Genomic DNA, 23,538 nt, shown 5'->3' on the forward strand with positions numbered 1-23,538 from the left:
AGAGCCAGAGAACAGGAATGATGCTGAACTTCCTTTGACTGATATCTGGTAAGGATTGTAAAGTTGTCAACTTTTTAGTGCTCTTGTAGTTGTGCCTTTTACAGCAGATTGGATGAGCAGGCATTAGTAGGTAACAGTGCTTATCTCCATGGCAAGAAAAGGTTCACCTGGTGATTTCAGTGGAACAAGAACAGGCCAAGATAGCTTCTTCTTGACAGCTGGCATTTCTACTCTCTGCCTGCCCTTTATTAAGGGGAAAGGAAGGATTATAGGGAGGGAATGTTCATTGGATTGAGATCCTTTTTTCTTTAGGCATTTCTGCTAGAACGGCAGAAAGAGAACATTTTCCCAACATGTAGTTACATAGCCTAGTGCAGAATCTCAGCTAGAAATTATAAGAATATCTGATTTAATTAGTCTTTGGGGAAAAATCAAAATGAGGATCACAGATGATTACAAACAAGCTCTGTTTAAAATACTTTTATTTTACTTTAACTAAGCTAATGGTCTAGACCAGCAATAGACAATGCACGGCTAACAGCCTGCATCTGGCCTTCCATGGCTTTTCCCCTGGCCCTGATTGCTACTTACTTTCCCCACAGTTATCATCTTCTCAGCTTCCAACAGGATAGGTATGCATGGAAGGGGGGAAAGGGGTAATAGTGGAACAAAACTTAGTGACTGGATGTAGTGAATGGCCCATATGTTGCCTGCCCCTTGAGTAAACAAAAGGGAAGTTAAAGCAAGTTAAGGGCTAAATAATGTACATTTAAGTATTCTTGGGAATGCCCCCTCTGGCAATTCTAACTTGTGTTAGCGATTATGATAATAGAACAAGGGCACAGCATTTATTGAAAATTAATTAATCTGGAATAAGAATGTGATCTCGTTAATGCCCCTTGGGACATTCACATTTGTGCAATTTTATATTACAGATTATTCTCAGGAAATGTTAATCATCCAGAGCCTAGCATGATGTTCTGTCAAAAAAAAAATAGACACAATAAAAACTGAATTGCAATGAAAAGACTAATTTGCCCTTTAGCAAAAGTAGGTGTTACACTGTGGTGTTTCTTTTTAATCAAAGTAGAGCAAGACAGGGAAAAATTAATGTCAACAACATAATTTACAAAAATAGCCCTCCTGCTTTGTTGCTCACAAATATTTTCAAAAAACAGCACTCTGCATGCCAACGCTTTGGCTTGATGTGGTTTACTTTTATGTCATTAACACTCTGTGCCGTAAGCATAACTCAGAACGAGGGATTCCAACTCAAAATGAACCTCAGCTAAGATTCCAGATCTCAGTTGTGCTGGCATGAAGATTATTCTCTTCAGTGATAAAGAAGACAATATCCTAGGGAGGCTGGAATTAGTCCTACTCTGCACCATTCAAGCCAAAACACAGGGCTTATCAAGAAGCAAATAATTGCTAGCTAGGTAATGGCTATGCCAAATTCAGACTAAGAATATCCTTGTAAACTATCTAGCAAAAAAAGAAGAAAAAGATAAATGGCATATTTTTGTCAAAGTTTTTTTTTTTAACGAAAACAAAAAAAAAAGAATTACCTCTTCAGACTGAGATGGACTGATTCTGGGCATTGGTGAGACCTGTGGGGTTTTCAGGTGAGTACTGTTGCTGTCCGGAATGAGCTCTCTGTGGACTGACTGGATGTGGTTCTGGAGTTCACTTTCTGATTCAAATTTAACATTGCAACTGGAACAGCGAGTCTTCAGCCCTCCTGCTTTGTTTTTGTTGTCAGTGGAGCTCAAGTTCTCATTCTGGCCCATGCCTTGTCTATTACTGCTTGATGGGATGTTGACATTTGGACTACCACTTTTGCTGAGATTAACACAGGCAGCACACAGACCATATGGTAGGCCATTGATGTCAAGTTTCACTAAATCCTGCTTTGAACGGAACTCCTTCAGGCATGAAGCACATTTGTACAGTTTCTGAATATGCTGCACCCGCCCTGTAGACTGCACTGCTGAACTGTTGCTCGTTTTTTGCATGTGGAATGTGCCGTGAATCTTCAGCTCTAAAGTAGAAGTCACTGTCTGCATGCATACCACACAACGGAATCCTGTCAAAGAGTTTCTCAAATCTGGATGCATCTGACAGTGCTCCAAAAATTCTTCTTCACTTTGGAGTGGCATTTTGCAAATTCTGCAGTTTCCTGTATCTAGGCTCTTACTATGTGTGACTTTATGTTCAGTAAGAGTCAGAAGAGATGGAAACCTCTCACCACATATTGGGCACATATAGTGTTTCACTGGTCCCAAATGCGTCTGCATGTGTTCACGAAGTCCATTTTCAGAGAAGAATGTTCGAGAGCACACATTACACTTATAGTTCCCTTTAATGAGCTCTGCCTTTTTCTTCACTATGGCACTTTCCCCAGGTCGGATGTTGTGGTCTCGAAGCTGGTGGTTTTGCAGAAGAGACTCCATTGTGTAGGCTGCCCCACAGATATCACATCCATACATAGGCTCAGATGTATCAACATCTTCTTCACTGCCATCATGGCTATTATGAGACTCTTGGCTGTTTGTTAGCAAGGTCTGTAGCTCTACTTCTTCTTTCTGAACAGGTTCAGATGCTCCATTGGTTCCACAATTAGGAGTTTTTGTTTCAAAAACACAATGCTTTTCTCTCAAGTGTTTCTCTAGCAATATGATAGCATGAAATGCTTTGCTGCAAAATTTGCAGTTGTATTTCTTGCTGTGTGTTGTAATGTGGCACTGGAGCTCCACCTCAGTACCAAAAGACTCACCACAGAAAATACACTTGTGTACTTTTCCTTGATTCTCTAAATGATTGTGTTTAACATGGAGCTGCAAGTCTGTCTCATTGCGGAAGTCCCAGTTACAGGAGGTGCACCTGTAAACCTTCTTTTCATTGCTGTGCTTCACTGCCAGGTGAAGCTGAATGGAGACTTTAGAATCAAACACCTCTTGGCACAAAGTGCAACGGAAAAACACAAAAGTATGCATGTCAAGCAAATGTTTCTGCAAATCATCCACTGAAGTAAACTGTTTGTCACAACTTTCACAGATGTAGTAAGTGGAGGTTATCATGAAATGGATAGTCACGTGCTTCAGCAGTGACTCTTGATTTGGAAACTCCTTGTTGCATTGAGGGCATGTCAATTTGGGCAGAACGGTATCAAGATGTGTTTTTAAGTGAGTCTGAAAACCATCAAGGGAAGTGTATTTAGCACCACACTGATTACAAATGTATTCACCAGCAGGGCGTGGTGGGGCACCACCTACAGCCTGCATCATCTTTAAAGAAGTCTGCTCAATATTTACTGGAGACAAGGGGCTCATAGCTCTAGATTTCTTTCCATTATGGATGTAGTTTAGTGCTAATGGAATGTTCTTATGGTTCTCCTTTATATGTTTATTCAGTTTAAGAACACTGTTAAATATTGGAGAATTTGTACAATAGGAACAAGAATATACTTCCACAACTGGATCCTTAGGGGTACCTAAGACAGGGGAACCAAAACGGGAACTGCTGAGATCACAATGGACTTGTCTAATATGCTCTTCCAAAGACGAATCGGTAAGAAAGCCCATGTAACAATGGGGACAAAAGAATGCATTACTGTCCTTAGCAGCAGGGTTTGCAAATCCATGAGTACATCGGATATGTTCCTGAAGAGTGTTGAGGTCACTGAAAACTTCTGAGCAGAAGTTGCATTGATAGATCATGGGAGGCATGGTAGAAACAATCAGTGCTGGATCCGGGCCTTCATGTACTTGCTTAAGATGCTCATTCAGATTGTAAAGTGAAGGTAACACTTCCAAGCAATACTGACAAATATGGGCCTGTTCAGGTTTGTCTAAATGCATAGTTTTCAGGTGTATCTGCAGTACTGCAAGGCTGGAAAATAACTGCTTGTTGCAATAAATGCAGCTGTAGGTAACCTTGGCTTGCTTATTTGAAGGCCCAGTAATATCTGGCACTTGTTGGGCTGCCCGCTTTCTTCCACGGCCTTTTGATATTGGAGGAGCCGTTTCTACCATAGTTGAACTGTCCACTGAGAGGTTTGAATCTGGTGTGGTGCTAGAAACTGAGGTGTAGCCAACAGTCACTAAAGAAGGGCTGTTGCTATGGTTGCATGATTCCGGTTGCTGGTGACTATCCATATGGCTGTACAGCTCTTCAACCGTATGGAAGTTCTCTGAGCAAATACTGCACATATGTTTCTTTTCTGCCCCATTATGACTCTGCTCCATGTGGTTTACAAGTGAACTTTCATCTACAAAGAGCTCATGGCAGTAAACACACTGGAGAGCAGCTCTGTCTTCGTTTGGAGAACACTCAGGGTGGCATTCTGCTATGTGTTTCTGGAGATCTTCAGGAAAATCAAAACCTTCTTCACACTGACTGCACTTCTGAGTGTCTTTCATTTTCCACTCCTCCATTCGGGAGGCAGACTGAGAACCATCTTTGTTCCTCTCGTGGACTTGCATGTGACCGTGAAGTGAACTAGAGGAAAGAAATCCACGGCGGCAAATGGCACACTTATATGGCTTGTTAGAGGTATGAGTCTTTAAGTGGATTTTAAGATGATCACTTCTTGAAAATGCTGCATCGCACTCACTGCAGTGGTACTTCTTATCTCCTGTGTGAAGTTTGATATGGCGATCTCTGCTCCGTTTGTGTTTGAAGAGGCGACTGCAGTATGTGCATTTGAAAGGGAGCTTATCACTGTGACTTTGCTCGTGATGCTTTAAATAGCTGAGGCGGCTAAACGACTTGTCACAAAACTGGCATGGGTAGGGCAACCCTGGGCCACCTTCTTCTTCACCAAAATCACAACCGTCTCCATGGCTTGGGGAAGTCTGATCTTTACTGGAAGGTGATGAAGCTGGCCATGAGCAGGAGGGGTCATCCTCAATATCTACTCCATCTGGGGAAAAACAAGAGAGAGACACAAATGGTTAAGGGCCTTATGTTCAAATTGGACTTGCATACGTGTACATATACATTTCACAAGAAACAAACTGAAATATGTATACAATTTTTAAAACCTAAATATGACACATAAAACATGAAATCTTTTGGACCCATATCCATCAGCCTTTACAAAATGCTCATTTAAATCAGACTGTAAAATTAGGTCTGTTCCACTATTACCTTTTTATTGCTTTTTAACATCCTTAGTTGCACGATATGTATTATACATTGACAACTTTATTAAAATGCAGGTTTTAATATATTTAATGCTTCTTTTGTATCCACTATGAAATGATTTGCATATTATGGGAACATCTGAAGAAAAGCCCAGTGGAAAAAAATATTAGAAAAGTATTTTTAAAATTAAGAGTCAACTTGCATGCCTAATAGTTAATAAAAGTAATTTAACTTTCTCATTTTTAAAAAATCAAAGTTGGTCCTGAGAACAACATGCTTTAGTAGGTTATTATAAACATTGATACTCAAATACGAGAACTGAGAAGAAAAGAACAATAAAAAGTTTTATATCAATTATATCTTCAGCAATGTAAAATAAGAAAAGTTTCATCAACAGTCAAGAATTTGGTTGCCAGTAACCAGGAGAAAGATGAATATATAACGGGGATCACATGAGACAGTATTACATGTACTTAGTCAGCCAGGGTTAAGTGAAAAGAGTGAACTTCACAAAAGCCAAATTCTAACAGTGTATTTTGTTCCTTTAAAGTTCAAGAGGTTGCCCACCATTTCTTCCTCTTCACAAAAAAACTTACTGGTTCAACTTCCTAAATAAAACAGAGTCTGAACATTTCATTGACCATAGACAAAGCAACATTAAAAACTGGAAACAGGAACAAATGACAAATTATTACGATAAAAGCTGAAAGATCTATGAGTAACTCTGAAAGACAAACAAAAGTAGAAGCCAAATAGTAATCCGAACTATTTAGACATTATACTACCTCGTTATTGGGATTAATAGGCTTTACCATAACTAGAACGTATGTTGCTTTGTTGTTCACAGAGAACATCTTCACCTGGTCTACAAAGCTAAACCATGGTTAAGCATTACATCTGAACCCACAAACCATGATTTGCAAATAGCAAACAAACTGAGTTTAGAACAGTGGTTTGAAGCTGGTCTACAAACCACAATTAGGCCATAGTTTGTTATAGCCAAAACTGACAAACCATGATTTGGGCTATTGCTCTGCTCTTGGAGGTTTCCTGACTCCAGAGAAGAATGTTTAATCTGAACCAAACTGCTCTGCCCACTCTCTTGGGCAGTTCTACACATGGTACTCTATCAAGAGCCAAGCCACAGTCTTGTCTCTATCCGTATCCCCAATACCTTTTTTTAAAACATAGAAGGAAATGACAATGTAGAGAGCCCAATCAATGTTCATGTTTATGGCACAACCCATCTCTAGGTTTCTCTGCATAAGATCCATTTAAATGAATGGTAGCTAGACCCATTACGTATGTAATCTTAAGAGAACTTTCTCACGTGCTGTCCTTTAGAATCTTCTTAGTGTAAGAACGGTTCTCTAGAACATTTGTTTTTTGGTTTCTTTTTAAAGTAATCTTGTGTCATTTTTTTTCTTGCAAAACAAAATAAGCTAGGATAATGCCGTCTTCTCTCCACTTCCCACCCTCATCCTCCCAAAACTCTGAATACATTATTGGGAAAAGTGGTTCTTCAAAGTGTGCAACAAATTCCTTAAAATTTACAGGACTGTTAACAAGCAAGATATTATAAAACATGAGGTAAGAATTGGTTCTAGAAACACATTCCAAGGCTGCTTTCTTTAAGGTAACAAGATTTCATTAGATTATAATGATTTTGCTTATCCACAGGAAACAGATGAAGATTTGTTCCTTTCCTGCATCGAGAACCACCATCTCACTATCAACACCAGTCAGCAATAATCTAAAATCTGAAAAAACAACCAACACTATTCCTGGATCCTTGCCCATCGCAACAATGCCTTTCAGTGCAAGCTGAACACTGTACAAATTGTGGTCCTCTTCTGAACTTGCAAGAAAGGCTTTCTACAAATTATGCCTGATTCATGGCCGGATCCTCAACTAGGATTCACAACCCAAAAGTACTCCAAGGAGGTTATCAATCATACAGTACGGTCCTAAGCACAGTTACTATCTTCAAAGTCAGTTAAACTCAATGGAGATAGAAGAGTGTGATTCTGTTTAGGATTGCAGTTTTGAGGATTAAGTCACCTACTAAATTCAAGGGAGTGTCAGGAAACAGGTTCATTAGGGTTCTCAATTTCTATGAGAAACCTTTAAGGTATTCTCTCTTACTCCATAGCATCAGAGCCTTACAGAAAACAAATTATGCTCCCCTTTTAAAGAAACTTAAATATATACAAACTACATTGAACATGCCCCTTAATTCTAACCTAATAGAGCTCTATTAAATTTGCTATTTTCTAATGGGATCTTAATGTGTATACCTTTAATGTAAATGCTGTAGCAGCTCTGAAAATGTTACCTAAGTATGCACAATGTATTCCTGTTTCTTACAGAGCTTAGTACCTTATAACGCAGTATAAAAACCTCAGTCTCTCTCTCTCTCTCTCTCTGTATACATGTGTGTATACAGATAGATTAGATATCTGTCTGTCTGTCTGAGGTTCTGTTGCTATTCTGGTTTATAAATGGATAAGTTAATTCTGGTTATGTGTATCTTTTGTTATCTCCACAAAACCCTTCTGTATTTACTTGTGAGAAACATAGTCTTGTGATGACCTACGGATGTTATGCAAAGAAACTGAGCTGAACTAATGTGCATATATTAGCATGAGAATGTCTGAGTATCACACTGGCATGTTAAACATACACTTGATATATATTGTATGTACAGGCCCTTTGAAAGAATCAGAACCTAAGGAAAGCCCATAACCATGCCCCCCTCTGTGATGCTTTATCCCAACCCCCCTATTCTTTCGAAAGATTTTTCTCCTTTGGGCTCTTTGCAGGGAAAGGATGGTATCTCCTGCCTGATGAATGACAATTCCTCTGGGCATGGTCTGACAAGCAGGAACTGATTCTCTTCCCTTCCTGAAGTGCTCAGCCAGGAAGGGAGGGAGAAGCCTCCAGGCACATGCTCAGATCCCTGGGGAATCAGTTCCTGGGAATACTTTCCATGTCCCTTGCCTTTTCCACACCACCACACCCAAAGAGGCCCACTTTTTCTCAGGTCTACCATCTTTAAACTATCAGAGGCAACAGAAAAACCTACTAAGCACATTTTCTTATCTTCTGTGATGAGCAATGGGTATTCTCAGACAGCTGTGTCTTCAAATTTTAACTATTTCATTCGTAGAGACTTTAAGTGTAACCCTGTCACTTTGTTTTTTTTAAAAAAATCAAAAGTAATATAAAATAATTACAAAAACAGTTGCTCAGAACAAGTGTTTTCCAGGTTTCCGGTTTCGGTGTTCGTTATGGCGGTCGCATTCTCACGCACCTCTGGGAGACGATCGCCAGAACCCGTGGCTAGGAGGGGGTGCGAATGTCCGCATCTCCCACGGAACCTTTGAGATGGGTTCCAAGCCATGGGGCACCAGAAGGCTTCCCCTCTGGTGATCCTGCCAGCGAGGGGAGGTATCCATGCCCTGACGGTCCTACTATGGAGTTTCCCGATGGAACTAGAAGCGTACACCGGATCAAGCACCGGATGATCAAGCAACTTGGAAATTTAAGCGAACTGAAAATAGTGTTGCCACTGAACTGTGAGTTAAGTTGAAGTTAGAACAATGAAAAGAGCCAAAGCCACCCCGTGGGAAGCAAGCGGGGGAGGGGACTCTCCTCCGAGAAGACAAACATAAAGCAAACTTTACCATTAAGGTGGGGGGCAGGCTTTTGAAGCATAAAAGACTGAAATAAAAGACTTCTAAGAACTTACCGGGCACATTTGAGAGCTTTAGAGACTGTGATAACTTTTTACGAAAAGTAAACAATCCCTCAAAAATGGTGCCTCCGACGAGGAAAGAGGAGAAAGAGAAGATAGCGAAAGCTAAGGCTGCTGGAAGTGCTAGCCCAGCGAGTGTTGTGCCCAGACAGGACACAAACTCAGACCTTCAAAGGATATTGAATGAAGCACTACACCCTCTGCTGGAACAAGTGATGTTGATAAATCCAAAACTAGATATACAAAAAACTAGATAAATAAATGAGACTGTCAAAAAGATGGTTGAAACTGAACAGGAACTTAAAGAAGTTGACACCAATACTAAAAAGCTGCAAAAACAAATGCAGGCAATGGAGAAGAAACGACAAACAGACGAGTCTCAATTGCTACAGTTGCAAATGGAAAGGGCAAGCTATGCCTTAAGGTTCCAGGGAATTCCTGAGAAAAGAGGGGAGAATCTCACACAGCTAATGTGTGAAGCACTGGGGCAAATGGCAGATATTAAAGCTGAGACTTTGCAAAGCAATATTGATATGGTCTACAGATCGTATATAGAATTTATAAGGAAAAATAATCTGCCAGGAGAAGTGATGGTGAGATTCTCCAGAAGGAACATGAGAGATCAAATTCTTAAACCGGCCAATGGAGTTACCCTGAAAATCAAGGGCAAAGAGATAAAGGTTTTAAAGGATATTCCATTTGAAATAAGGAAGAGAAGACAAAAATATAAAGACTTGGTCACATTTTTGCAAAAGAAACAAATTGTCTACAGATAGATTGTGCCAGAAGGAGTCATCTTTAAGTTTGTGAATGGAAAAGAGAAAACTGACACTGAAGAAAAGGCAAGAGAATTCTTGTATCTTCATAGTTGCCCAGCAGATGTGGAAAATGAAGAAGAAAAAGACAGTCCAAAGAAGAGAGGTGGAAATGGAGCGGAGTAATCTTCTGGTGAAGAATCAGACTCAAATTTGGGGGCTACGGCCCAAAACAAGGCTATAAGTTGAGGAAGGCAAAGGATAAGAATGATTTATCATAATTCTGAAGCCCTAATAGATGTTTAAAATAAGATTTCTTAGGCTCTTTATGAAGTCATAGCAGACGATGTTTTCATTTAGAGTTGAAGTTTAATAGATGAACATGTGCAGTGGTTCAACTTGAATATCCAGATATATAAGCTTGCAATCTTGTTAAAGCAGTTGGTATGACACCCACTCTTTGGTTTTTAGAGGTTTTTTTCCTTTATCCCATAGCTTGTAGACCCTTTTTGTAGAAAAAAAAAAGGGGGGAAAGAACAGGTGTTTTCCCTTCTTGTGCCAAAACGTCCAGTGAAGAAAATCTGCCACTCTATTCTTCAAGATACCTCAAGTCTCCAGTGTAAATATTTTATTATAAGGGGTTTTAATATTAAAATTACAGATAACGAAATACAGAACTAATGCTTTATCACTATATATACCACCCAAATCCTGAAACCAGTTAAATTCATGGCTAACATTTGTTGAAGTCTGTGCTTTGTTTTTCTAAAAAGTGATAGGAGAACACAGGCTACTATTTTGTTGATTTCATTTTTGTTTTCCTTTTTTTGTTGTTCTAACATAATGTGTTAATATAACCTGAGCAGTATGTTCGTGTGTTCTTTTACCGCAGGTACATCTCTTATTCTTCAGTATTTAGAATAAAGGATCATGGCAGTGGTTCTCTGTGTAAAATAATTTATATTATTTATTGCAAGTTTCCAATGTAGCAATTGATAGATATTGTGGCAGGAAAACAGCATATTCTGCAATGCATGAAACACAACTGCTTATGCTCATTTGTTTTTAATTGAACTGAGTGGGATATGGTTCATTCTATATTGCTTTATAAATATTTGTGGAAAGGCAGCATGAGTGTTTGCAATAGAAGGAAACTATTACTGACAGTGCATTAAAACGGCTTCATTTGAGTGCCCAGACAGTGCAATTATTACCTATACCTTTACCTCAGACTCCCCCAAGATTAGGTTCAAATTAGGGGGGGAAATATGAATAAAGGTATGGCATCCTCTTTTCCTCCCCTTCTAAACTTTTAGAGAAGGCACACAAAGTGAAGGAGGGGAAAGAGATTAATAAACTTCAGAAACAGATCTGAGTTATTTTTATGAATCAGGGCCAAAATGATTCAGTGGAATAATAACCCTTACAGTTATAAGGATATCTCATTTAAAACAATATTAAGACTGCAGAAAGCTAATTATTGCAACTCTATTTTAAAAGTGAAATTCTACATTTTCTGCACTGTAAAGGGATCTCTTGCTGCATTGATACCTGGTAAGATTTCCCATTTGGCATGAATAGAAATTAACAAGAATTTCCTGGGGGGAAGGGGGGGTGGCAGAGGAAGGAACTTTGCACATACAAATTGGGTGAAATCTACAAGTAGAAATCTACCCAGGGGATCAGCTCTGTATCAAGTAACATCTGCTTAGTTGCCAGGAGTGGACCAGCAAGCCTTGTGCTGCCTGTCTGCCATGACCACCCAGCATTTTTGTTGTCTATTCTCAAGCCAAAACAGTGGTCATGCATGAAGGGCAGAATCCAAAAAGTGTGTGGAACTAGCAATTTTAAAACACATGGGAAAGGTGTCATGGTGGCCATGGTTACTTCAAATACTGGGTAGAAATGACAACCTGGTGGAAGCAAGCTGAACTATGTAGCAGCTATCATGCTGGAACAATGAATTGCAGATATAAGATCAAAAGCACTTTATATATAAATATAGCCTTGAATATAAATGGAAAAGATGACCTGTTTCAAGTCTTTCACACATATTTGGACAATAATGGCACTGAAGTACCATCAATGCCATTGTAATACAGGAATATAAAAATATATACAGTGGCATGCAGAATTAGGTCAATATAATTATATTTTAATTTATGCTTTATACAAAAGTTTACCAAAATATTTTGCCCCTAGGTTCACTTCTAGACACACATTTCCCAGGGGAAACAGTGGGAGTTGCTTACTGGCAATATCCCAAAACTCTCCAGAGTTATTTATGATTTGGGGGTGGGTTCTTGTTGTTGTTGGGGTTTTTTGTATAAATGGCATTTTAAAAAAATCACTAAGTTCGTGCATGCGTATGTGTGCCTTCTTTTATATCCTACTGGTCACTAAGTGCTCCTCACTGTAAATGCCTTTTTTGTGTAACAGCAAGGATTCTGCGTTTCAATGTGATGCACTTAGCATGTCCATGTTAATTTTTAATTTTGGGGAACCAGGCTCTTCACACCAGCTGACTCTAAATTCAGGTTTGCCTTATGCAACTGAAAAGCTGCCTGCCTTATGAAGTCATTCTGAAGATGGAAATTTGAGTGCATAGTCAGTGCATGGGGCAGTGGTAAGGTTGTATATGTGTGTGATTTTTCTCCTCTTTACTTGCTGAGTTTCACCATTTCCATAAAGCACATTAAAACAAGTGTGTGAACACTCTGAGATGAAAGTACCAAACACTCTGGAGACTGCCAGTGGAAAGTAAAGCTGCCTGACTTTCTCTTCAAGCAGACAGGAATGCCCATGATTCAGCAGCCTGAGTAAATAAAAGAGGTCCTTATTTCCTAATTTTGCTGGCTGGCCACACTGCAGCAGTCTCTGTGCTGCTGCCAAAGGGAATGCAAAGCTGGAACTACACCCAGCAGCTGAAGGACTGTCTTTGTTAGCCAGCCAGGCCTTCCTGGCCATCTTCTGGCAGCAAAACCACCATATCCTGCAAGAAAGGCCTTCGTCTCAGGCTTGAGAGCACTCTAGTCTGCCTAACAGTACCAAACAACAGATTTTCGCCCAGTCTGTGTTGGAGGAGGACAGCTGGAAACTCAGTTAGTGGCAAAGTAACACCTGTTCAGTTATATTTATGAGGAAAGTGCTCTGCTAACAGAAAAGTGAAGTAATACCAGAAGGAGTTATTCCATAGGGGTGTGAGGGAGGAGGCATCAAAGCACAAAGCACCTCTGTGGCGCAAGCAGCCAGCCACTCATGTGCCAACCTCAATAGTTGTGAAGTCTTGAAAGTGATCTTATCCCCAGTGTTGCTCACTGAATTAACAGAGCTGCTTCTGAACAGGGGTGGCTAGGCATCAGAAAGGTACATGACATAGACACATTTGGGCTGGAATATTTTTTCAAGCAGAAAAGTAGGTGCTCTGTTCTTCCTTTACATCCCCCCCTCCTTTTTATTTTGGCTAACACTGCCAAAGCTCTTAACAAGATCGTGATCCAAGTCAACAGGACCTTGAGTGTTTCGGAAAATGCTACTCTCTATAAACTGGGTCCAAGCAAGAAATAAAATAAATACATTGTTAAGAATATGGAAATGGCGCCAACATCTTTCAAAATCAGTTGTACCTCCTAACAAGATGAAGTGTATGTTAGCTGCGGGATTGCAACCTGGCCGATTGGGGATTTACCTTTTGAGCAAATTTCTTAATTAGATCCAGGTTCTCAAACAAGAAGGCAAGCTCTTCCCAAAAGAGGAACGGGTGGTCCACAGAAGTGTAGTTTTCTTGTTTAGTCAGGATCAAAACAGATGCAAAAGTTAGTGAATCTGGGGCCCTGGGAAAAAACCAGGATGGATGCCAAAAATCAGTGTTCCTGCCATATCGTCCCATCAGGAGCCACTGCTAGAAGCCAACTGCCTGAGCCCGATGGGAACAAGCAGTGGCAGCTGTGGGAGCCTGCTGTTTGTTGGGGTGGGTGAGGTTGTGGCTGCTTGGGGGTCCCAACCTACCACAGACCTGGGACAGCTGCCCTGATTGCCCATTGCCTGAGAGGTGCATGCCAACCCCTCCCTTAAGTGTATCAATGGCTTATCTTGTTTCACCCAAAGCAAGGGGTATTTTTCTCTTGTAAAGAAGGGAGGGAGTCTCTCTTGGGTGCCACAAACTAAATACGGCTTGCTATCAGAACTCTCTCAGATGGCCAAAGCCAGTTTGGTGTAGTGGTTAAGTGGGCGGACTCTAATCTGGGAGAACCGGGTTTGATTCCCCACTCCTCCACTTGCTGCTGCTGGATGACCTTGGGCAAGCCATAGTTCTGTCAGAGCTGTTCTATCAAGGACAGTTCGCTCAGAGCTCTCTCAGCCCCACCTACCTCACAGGGTGTCTGTTGTGAGGAGGGGAAGGGAAAGGAGTTTGTAAGCTGCTCCGAGACTCAGAGTGAAGGGCAGGGTATAAATCCAATCTCCTCCTCCTCACCCTCCCCAAAGGTGATAAAAGCTTTTTCTCAATTGTACAATTTTTATTTTCATTTTTTTTCTGTTTAGATAATCTCACTGTGAACAATAGTGCTGATTATCATGTTTAGTCTTAAAAATCTAATATATCCAGCAATGGTAGGCAATAGTTCCTGAACAACAGACCCACAGTGGCCACAGGATATATTAAGAGATGGGCCAAAGCTCATTGGTAGATCAGTTGCTTTGCATGCATAAGGTCCCCAGTTTAACCTCTGACATCTCTAGTTTAAAAAGGATCAAGTAACGGGATGTGAAAGACTTCTGCCTGAGACTCTGGAAAACTACAGTAAGAGTAGACAGTAAAGGCCTTCATAGATCAATGGTGTGACTCAGTAGCCCAGTACACATGACAGCTCCATGTTTTTACTGAATATAGAGTTTCTGGTGAAGCCTAGAGCATCTCACAACATGCAGCCAGAAGTAACAAACATCATAGTGGCTTCCCTCATTTTTCTCCAGCCACCCTATGGAACAGTGGCAGGAGTCAGGGGAAATTAGCCCACTAGCAGTGGGCCAAAGTAGGCAACCTGGCCTGCCTATGAAGAATATATGTAGCTCTTGGGAGTCAAAAACCATATTATCAGGCCAAAACATCCCCATAGTATTCCCATCAGCCACAGGAAGGTCCCTGGATACATAATGGTAAGGTAAAGGTAAAGGTTCCCTTGCTCGAAAGCCAGTCAAATCCGACTCTAGGGTTGTGGTGCTCATCTCCGTTTCAAAACCGAAGAGCCAGCGCTGTCCGAAGACATTTCCATGGTCATGTGGCCGGCATGACTAAACACCAAGGCGCATGGAACGCTGTTACCTTCCCACTGAAGTGGTACCTATTTATCTACTTGCAATTTCTTGCTTTCGAACTGCTAGGTTGGCAGGAGCTGGAACTAGAGATGGGAGCTCACTCCGTCATGCGGCACCTGGGTCTTGAACTGCTGAACTACCGACCTTCCACAGCCTGCAGTTCAGCGTCTTAACCACTTGAGCCACCGCAGCTCCTCTACATAATGGTAGCCAAAGGGAAATGTTAGCCACAGCCAACCCCCCCCCCCCACAAGATGGGTGGCAGCAATTTTGGTGCTGCAGTTTTCAATAATTTCCTTCTGATAATCCCTAATTGACTTTACTTTCTTCTGTATTGGGGAAGAAAAGGCTACCACAGAGTTGTACCACATGAACAACAGACAAACCTATACACAGCTTGGCCTCTCACTTGAGTAGAGTAGAGATCTCTACAGTTTCTGATGCTGCTTACCAGAGTTTCCCAACAGTTGTTCAGGCTGGATGATTACACATGTGTAACTGCATGGGTACCACATTTAAAGCAAATCGGAAATCTCCCCCTCCTAAATTTCACTTCTGTGCCACAGAAGAGAGAGGGAGAGAGAAAAAATGTCACTTTCTTCCGATATTAGAAGTCACCAAGCAACCTATGGTTGCTGGATTACTATGATCAAAAAGAAAATACAGTACATCAGAGGGCCAGACACTTCCCAACTGCAGGTCTGTCTGATATATTTTTGCTGCCTGGACTGGTTAACTGTAACAGTAGACCTGTCCTTGGGCCCCATAACTGTCCTTGGGCCCCAGAGGCTCAAAATGATCTATGTGCAAGCACAACAGAGTAAGGTTCTTTAACAGGGACAGGATTTACAACAATGGTTACTTTCAAAGAAAATACAGTATAAAAAAAGAATTGACAAAGCAATATATTCTAGCAGTGGGACAAAAGCAGAAACAAACCTATATCACACCCTTATGCTTGTATGCAGATTTACATGTACAAAAACACTGACACAGAAACATTGAGCATACACATAGTAGTCAACACACACACCACTACAAAATGAACAGAGCAATCCTATGCAGAGTTACTTCAGACTTAACTCACTAAAATAAATGGGTTTAGACTAGAATAATTCTGCATAGGATTGCATAGTAAATGAGATTAAATAGTAAATGAATGAATATGACCCAGATAGGTCAGTTGAGCAGACAGATAGTAGACCAAGTGCTTTAAAAGACTGCTTCTGTCAAAGAGTATTTTTGTGTCAAGGGTATTACATATCACATAGGTTACTTGTAATGGTTGTTTCAGATTTCAGTAAAGGATGTATTTTATTATAAGTAAAGTGCAACTAATTGCCTGGAAAGCTACCCTGGAAATAAGATAAGGAAACTCAAGGAAATATGAAGATACAAGCACACGTGGCGAGAGAGAGAGAGAGAGAGAGAGAGAGAGAGAGAGAGAGAGAGAGAGCGCTCAGCTAACTACTAAAACAAACCATTGTACAATAGATGGCATGAATATATATAAATAACAGGATCACTATTTTTTATTTTCTCAGTACATCACATAATTTAAACATTGTCAACTGTCAATGGTTTGATCCGTGTGCAAATGGAAGACACGTGCTCATGCGAAGGGTTGGGATCCATGATTTTTTAGGATTCTCCACCCTCCATGCTACAAGTCCAAACTGTTCCTGCGGGTTCATCAATCCTCAAGAGTATGAGGGTGCGGGAGGACAGCTGCAGAAGATGGGAAAAGGCAGGAAAAATCTGTTCTCTCAGCAAAACTCAATTTATGTGTGGGCATAGTTAATACACTACAAGTTGGATCCAAAGAACTGACATCAGAGCTTCACTTTAAAGAATTAAATGTTCTGACCTTTCCCTTCCTGTAGCAGACCCTGCACCCCAAAAAAATCTGCTCAAGAAGGTCAAGGGCTCCTCAAGAATGATGTGACAAGGGAAAGTCTGTGTTGGGAAGAGGGATTGGGCAGTAATTGTTCCTCCCTCTTGGTATAAGCATTAGTGTCTGCCTGCTTATGAAAGGAGTAGTTTGGCTGTAATCCAATACTATAACAAATTACGCAGAACATTTCATACAACTTTCAGTGATGTGATAATTTGCTGACCATTCACTGTGTCCACACATTTTTGTGACCCCAGACAGTGTGTGATATTGAAGCAGAAGATTAAAAACAGTCACTATGATATGTTAAAACCTCAAGTCACTTGCAATAGAATATCAAACATTATTCCAGAATTTCCTGCATTTATTCTCAAGAGATATATAAACAGTTTTGGAAAGCTACAACTTTAATAATACAACCACCACATTTTTTCACATCAGTGGCCCCACATTTAACTCACTCATTTGTCTCATAACTTATTTAACTGCTTGAAAACTAATACTCTGTAATGGGCATTCAAAAGAGAAATGTGAACTTTAAAAATTATTTATAATTTACAGATGTTTTTAAAAATCTATCAATATTTCAAAACTATTCTGGGAGGACCAATTAAATGCATTAACAGTTGGGTTACTAGGGGAGAAATTGAAAGAGGTTCTGCATTAACAATAGCATCTGGTGGCTTTCTTCTGTTTTAGACACTAGGACAAGAAAGGAACACACATCCTAGAATCAACAGATTAGACATTTTCATGCATATTGGAAATACTCCTTTCATGCTTATGTCACAAGAACCTTCCCAAGTAGATTTTCAATTGTAAATTCAAGAGTACAAATAAGACAAGTGTTTTCATCCTCAGTGCTTAAAAGACAACAGAAAATATGGATTTAAATAATCTTCATCTAATGCACCACTGCTGGATAGCTCACTACTTACTCAACACCTCAATTAAAAACAAATCTGAGTCACCATCAATGGGTGTGAGATATGTTTCACAACAATGCTTGAATTGTTTCTTCTTAGGACAGAATCCTTCACAATATCCCCCCCCCCAATACACTATTTCCAGAGTTGCTGGTTGCATTCAAACGTGGGGAGGCAAGGAGTTGGATCCAATCAGATTTTATGCTGATGAAAAAGGGATAAGAGGGTCCCCCCCTTGACCACCAAAATGGTTATTTTAGGGCTCATAGGACCTGCATGGTCAAAAGCCATGTGAGATGGAGGCTATAGTAAGGAGCGGAATTAGGGGAGATTAAATTTAAAAGATTTCAGTGTCTAACTCAAAGTATCTGGTAATGGAAATTTATTCATTTAAATATTTATGTCTCTTTCTAGTACCAGAAATAATCTTACATAAAATCAGAATAACAATATTTTAAAACAAAAGACAACAATACAGCAATAAAAAATATCTGCAGAAAGAACAGAGTCCACATCAGTCCCACCCAGTAACTACACATCAATCAGGAACCAGACATCAGTCAGCTCTGATGAAAAAGAAATTTTCAGGAGAACAATCCTGAAGAACAAAGTGAAAGTGTCAAATGGGAGTCAGTCTTGGTGCCACTACTGAAAAGACCAAACTTCTGATAACAATGACATGTGAAGCAAGACACGTGAAACAAGAACTCCCAAAGTCTCAATGTCTGGTTGGTTCCTCTTTGAGAAGACAGTCTTTCAAGTATCCTGATCGCAAACCATTTATTTATTTAAAACTATTAATATTTTATGCAAAATCCCTTATTTTCTCATTCTCAAGATGGCTAACAATGCAACACCAGGTTGAAGGTTTTTAAAGATCAAATCCAACATTGGCCCCAAAACTAACTAGAAGCTTTAAAAACTAGATTAGAGTCTGGGTAATTTGATCAAAGCCATTTGCTTCAAAAATTGGTCAGATGATCTCATTTTGAATCTCCTGAAGTTTCTGAGAACTATCCAAAGGCAGCCTCATGTAGAGCAGATTAAAATAGTCAGAGCTGGAAGTTATCAGAACATGTGTAAATTACTGTGGCCAGTAACACTTATCCAGGAAGCACCCCTATTCTGGTTGGGATAAACTTCATTTAGACACCAATTCAGTCATTATTATTTTTTTGGCTCCTTAGCATCTGACAGTGTGTGTGTGAGAGAGTTAAGTATCATCAGCATACTGATATCACCATAGCCTAACACTCCTGTGTTTCTCAATGTTTTATGTTTAATCTGAGTTTTCAGTGTAGGAAATATAGGAACTAAGAAAGATCTCAAGGACTTGGCAAATACTGTTATCAAATAGTTACCCATTATTTCTTGCATTACTTACCATAATATGAGAGTTCTGAGTTTCATGAAGGTTAGCTATAGTATATGCCAAATCAGGGCTTTATGAGGTAGCATGGCTCCACAGTTCTCAAAATCAGGCAAGTACAGGAAATTGCTGACAGAGCTACAAAATACTCCCTGACCATGGGGAAAGGCTTGGAAGCTTAGGTATGAGGCAAGATGAGATAAATCTGAAAACACGCAATTATAAGAACACAACCATACAACGTTCCTAGAAAGAATCCATTAAAAACATTAAAGAAGAAACATATCAAGACTGAAGGAACTAAAGCTGTTGCTACATCATCAAATCTGCTCTTTTCCCTAGAAATAATGCATAGGAGTTGAAATGAAGTAATGACTACATGAGAGAAGCTTAGGGCTGTCAACCTTCAGGTAGTTGCTGGAGATCTCCCGGACGTACAAATGGTCTCCAGACAATAGAGATCAGCTTCCCTGGAGAAAATGGCTGCTTTGGAAAGTGGACTGTATGGCATTATACCCTGCTGAGGGCCCCTCACCAAATCTCATCTTCTCCAGGCACCACCTCCAAAATCTCCAGGAATTTCCTAATCCAGACCTGGCAACCCTAGAGAAGGCCCACATCACTTTACACATTCCTGTGGAATGAGACAATGGAAAAGTGTCTTTCTTCTCAATAAGGACATGTAATCCCATATAAAAGATGGCTTCTTATATTTCTTGCCTGCAGCTAAACAGGAAGGCCTCTCAATTATTTATTCATTCAATTTATTAGGCACACACTTCCTAACAAACTCATAGCACAATTAAAGCCCCACAATAAACTGGTTAGATGTAATGTCAACCCATGATTTGGCATGAAAGAGCTTTAGGCTCAGTTGTGAAATCCGTTCTTCGCCTCCTTTGTTCTTCTCAAGTTACTTCCACTTTTGCAGCAAACCGCAGTTTACTATTACATCTGAACTTGCAATCTATGGCATATACTTGCTCTGCAAACAAGAACTGCAAACAGTGGTTTGTCTGAAGTTTGCTTGCTTGGATTGAACAACAGAAGTAATTAATTAACACACCAGGGATACAAGGAAGGGGGAATCATGCAAGTATGCAAGTGAATCTGATCACAGTGTGGTAACATGTCCAAACCAAGCCACAGAATTTTGTCCAAGGCTTGAAAGTTGAGTGGGAATTTAGACCTGAGCTTCCCATGTCCCAAATCCACATTCTAACCAAACCACCATGCCAACCACTAGAGAGGTATGAACACATGAAGCTGCCTTATACTGAATCAGACCAATGGTCCATCAACATCAGCATTGTCTTCTCAGACTGGCAGCAGCTCTCCAAGGTCTGAGGCTGAGATCACATCACCTGCTGCCTGGACCTCTTAACTGGAGATGCTGGAGATTGAATCTGGTACCTTTGGCATGCCAAGCAGATGCTCTACCACTGAGCCACAGCCTGTGGAAGGTGAAGGATGGAAAAACATGCCTTACAGAACAAACATGCTAAGTTCTGAGTCTGGAGTTCTTTTGTACTTTTGTGCTTTCATTACTCACTATGGCATTTTTCAGAATCCCTAATGAACAACTCTAGTTTATCTGAACTTGAGGACAGGATAAATTAAATTAGTGCAAGATTCTCTTGCCCCCACAGGCGCTTAAGACTAAAACTCTAAGTGTTAATTTGGACAAATACCTAAGGGAATACATTTTATTTCAGGGTCAGCAGTAACAAGAGCATCTATCCCACATCTGATCACAAGATTCAGCATAAAGTCAATTTGCTAAAACTTCAGATAGTGGAAGGGATAAAGAAATTTAAAGGACACATCTGGAAAATCTGATTCCTTAAATAGCACTATGAACACTTTAACAGCCCAAAGTGGCTGTAGGGTTCAATAACCATTTCCATGGTACCCCCTTTCACACCTTTGAGAATCTCCTTCATGGCCAATAAGGAAAACAGTGTAGGTGTATGGTCCTAGTCCATGACATAATTGATTGTGGATACCTCCAAGGACACTTGGAATTGCTGTCTTCTCTTCACACAGATGTGAACAGAGTGATACATTAGATCTATCAGTATGAGGTGAAATAAAAAACTAATAACTTTGCTGTTGCAAATGTTACTGTATTATTTGAGGCTTATTTTTTTGTCAGTTGCAAGCCTGTTTCCCAGTGTGGTCTGACTTAATTGCAAGAAGAAAACAAGGAAACTACTACTTTGCAGCCAACATTTTCCTTCTCTTGCTCATAAATTCCATTTGGGAAAGCCTGCTGAAACTCACAATAAGCTGTCTGAAATAGAGGCCTCTTCAGAAATGCAGGTATCTTTTCTTTGTTAAAGGCTATACCTAAAACAACCCAGAACAGTTTCTTGTGTATGGGATGGAAGCACTGTGGGAAATACAGTAAATTAAACCTTTGGTTGTCATGACTGGGGGGGAAAAACAAGAAACAGAATAGCGGCTGAATTTGATTTTTTTTTTTTATTGCTTCATTTACATCCTGTCTAAAATCTTCTGAGCAGCTCAAGGTGTCTTATCTTTGGCTACCAGGGGGTATTCAACAGCCAAAACAGTTAACATACTTTCTGACTCTCTCTCTCTCTGTTTTTTTTAAAGAATCCCTTATCTTATCAGAATAATCTCTTCAGCTGAGAACCAGTATTTATCAGAAACCATACGCTATATTGACAGTTTGGTGTTACTATAGACTCATGAATGGTAAGGTAGAAAGGAATCAGTTAACCTGCTCCACTCTCAGTTTTGACTAATCTTCCCTTCGCCTGACCTCAGGAAATGTATGTTTTCCCTCCCTCCCCTGTTTACAGGGACACAAAGGCATGCAATCCCATCATCACTCAGGAAGTCTGCTGCATAGAGAATCACGCAGAAGCTGGCCTTTGTTATGTGTGAGCTGTGCATACCAGACTTCAATGTGATTCCATACTGTGTGTAAATATTTATTTATTCAAAATATTTATACCCTGCCTTTCCCCTAAGAATGGCCTTAAGGTGGCCTACAACCATAAATAAAAAAGTAATACAACAATCACAAACCCTATATGCTTTCCCCCCAATCCAAAATCACTAGTCAACAAACACTGTGAGCAAAACAACACACTCCATACCATCAATCAAGAACTCTCTCAAAACAACACAATTTCATATCTTTTCTTAAACATCTGAAAATAGGAAATACTCCACACCTCTTCTGGTTTCCCATGAAGTAGGTGCAACATCAGAAAAGGAGGAGGAGGAACATAGTAGGCAAAGTGATTGCAAGGAGAAGCTAACAAGTCTTGTGTAATTTATGAACAAGTTCATACAACAATCATGTGGATAGATCTGATTATATAGTTTGCATCCTATCAGCCATTTCCATAAAAATCCCATTCAACTAGCCCCATCAATGCTGTTGCAATGTTCACACAAAGAAAATAATTTGTAGATTTTGAGGAAATAATTTGTAGTTTTAGAGGTATGACAATAAACTAATTTCCTTGCATTACTATGAAAACAATCTCAATAACACACTGTTTAGTTAATAAGATTTATGATCTAATATTAAGAGTGAATTTTTTAATATGCAATGACAGCTTGTCCATATAAAGTCATGTTTGGGGGGGGGGGGGGGGGAACACACCAGATTTCTTTCTCAGGATGTTACACAACACAGAAAAAATCTTCAAAATTATGTATAGCTCATGCTGCATACATACCTCAACCAGTGTTCCTTCTAAACTGAGTTAGTGTGAGCTAGCTCACAGTTTTTTAGCCTCCAGCTCACATATTTTTGTCTTAGCTCAGGAAGGATGGCTCCAGAGCAAACTAATTTATGCAGTGGCCATATTGCTCACTCACAAGTTTAATGCCAGTAGCTCACAAAGTAGAATTTTTGCTCACGAGACTCCAGAGCTTAGAGGGAGCATTGATCATGTTCCAATGAATACTAACTCTAGCTACACTTTTTATTTACTTGGAATATATATATATGCCACCTGTCCAGAGAAGCTGCTTGTGATAAAACTGTAAAATGTTAAAAATGTTTAAATTAAAACTGAACCATAGCATAACTGTTGGATCACTGCCTTGACGTGGCGATGGGGCTTGCATGGTTTGATGAGGCTGCAGGCTATGCTATGGAGGGCCACCCAGGATGGACAGGTCACAGCGAAGAACTCAGACAAAATATGATCCATTGGAGAAGGAAATGGCAACCCACTCCAGTATCTTTGCCAAGAAAACCCCATGGACAGTAACAAAAGGCTAAAAGATATGATGCTGGAAGATGAGTCCCTCAGGTCAGAAGGTGTCCAATATGCTACTAGGGAAGAGCAGAGGGCAAGTACAAGTAACCCCAGAAAGGATGAAGC

General features: G+C 40.1%; 1 protein-coding gene across 2 annotated transcripts in view; it reads right to left on the reverse strand.

The window, feature by feature from the left end:
- The window catches only part of ZNF521 (zinc finger protein 521), a 407,243-nt gene that overhangs the window by 233,826 nt on the left and 149,879 nt on the right, over positions 1-23,538 (reverse strand). For both annotated transcript variants that reach the window (XM_015429753.1, XM_015429754.1), the window contains exon 5: positions 1,569-4,924. In XM_015429753.1, coding sequence (XP_015285239.1) covers positions 1,569-4,924 — 3,356 coding nt within the window. The remainder of the gene's footprint in view (positions 1-1,568; positions 4,925-23,538) is intronic.

This window comes from Gekko japonicus, unplaced genomic scaffold (assembly GCF_001447785.1).
Source record: "Gekko japonicus isolate JY-2015 unplaced genomic scaffold, Gekko_japonicus_V1.1 scaffold948, whole genome shotgun sequence".
Lineage (NCBI taxonomy): Eukaryota > Metazoa > Chordata > Lepidosauria > Squamata > Gekkonidae > Gekko > Gekko japonicus.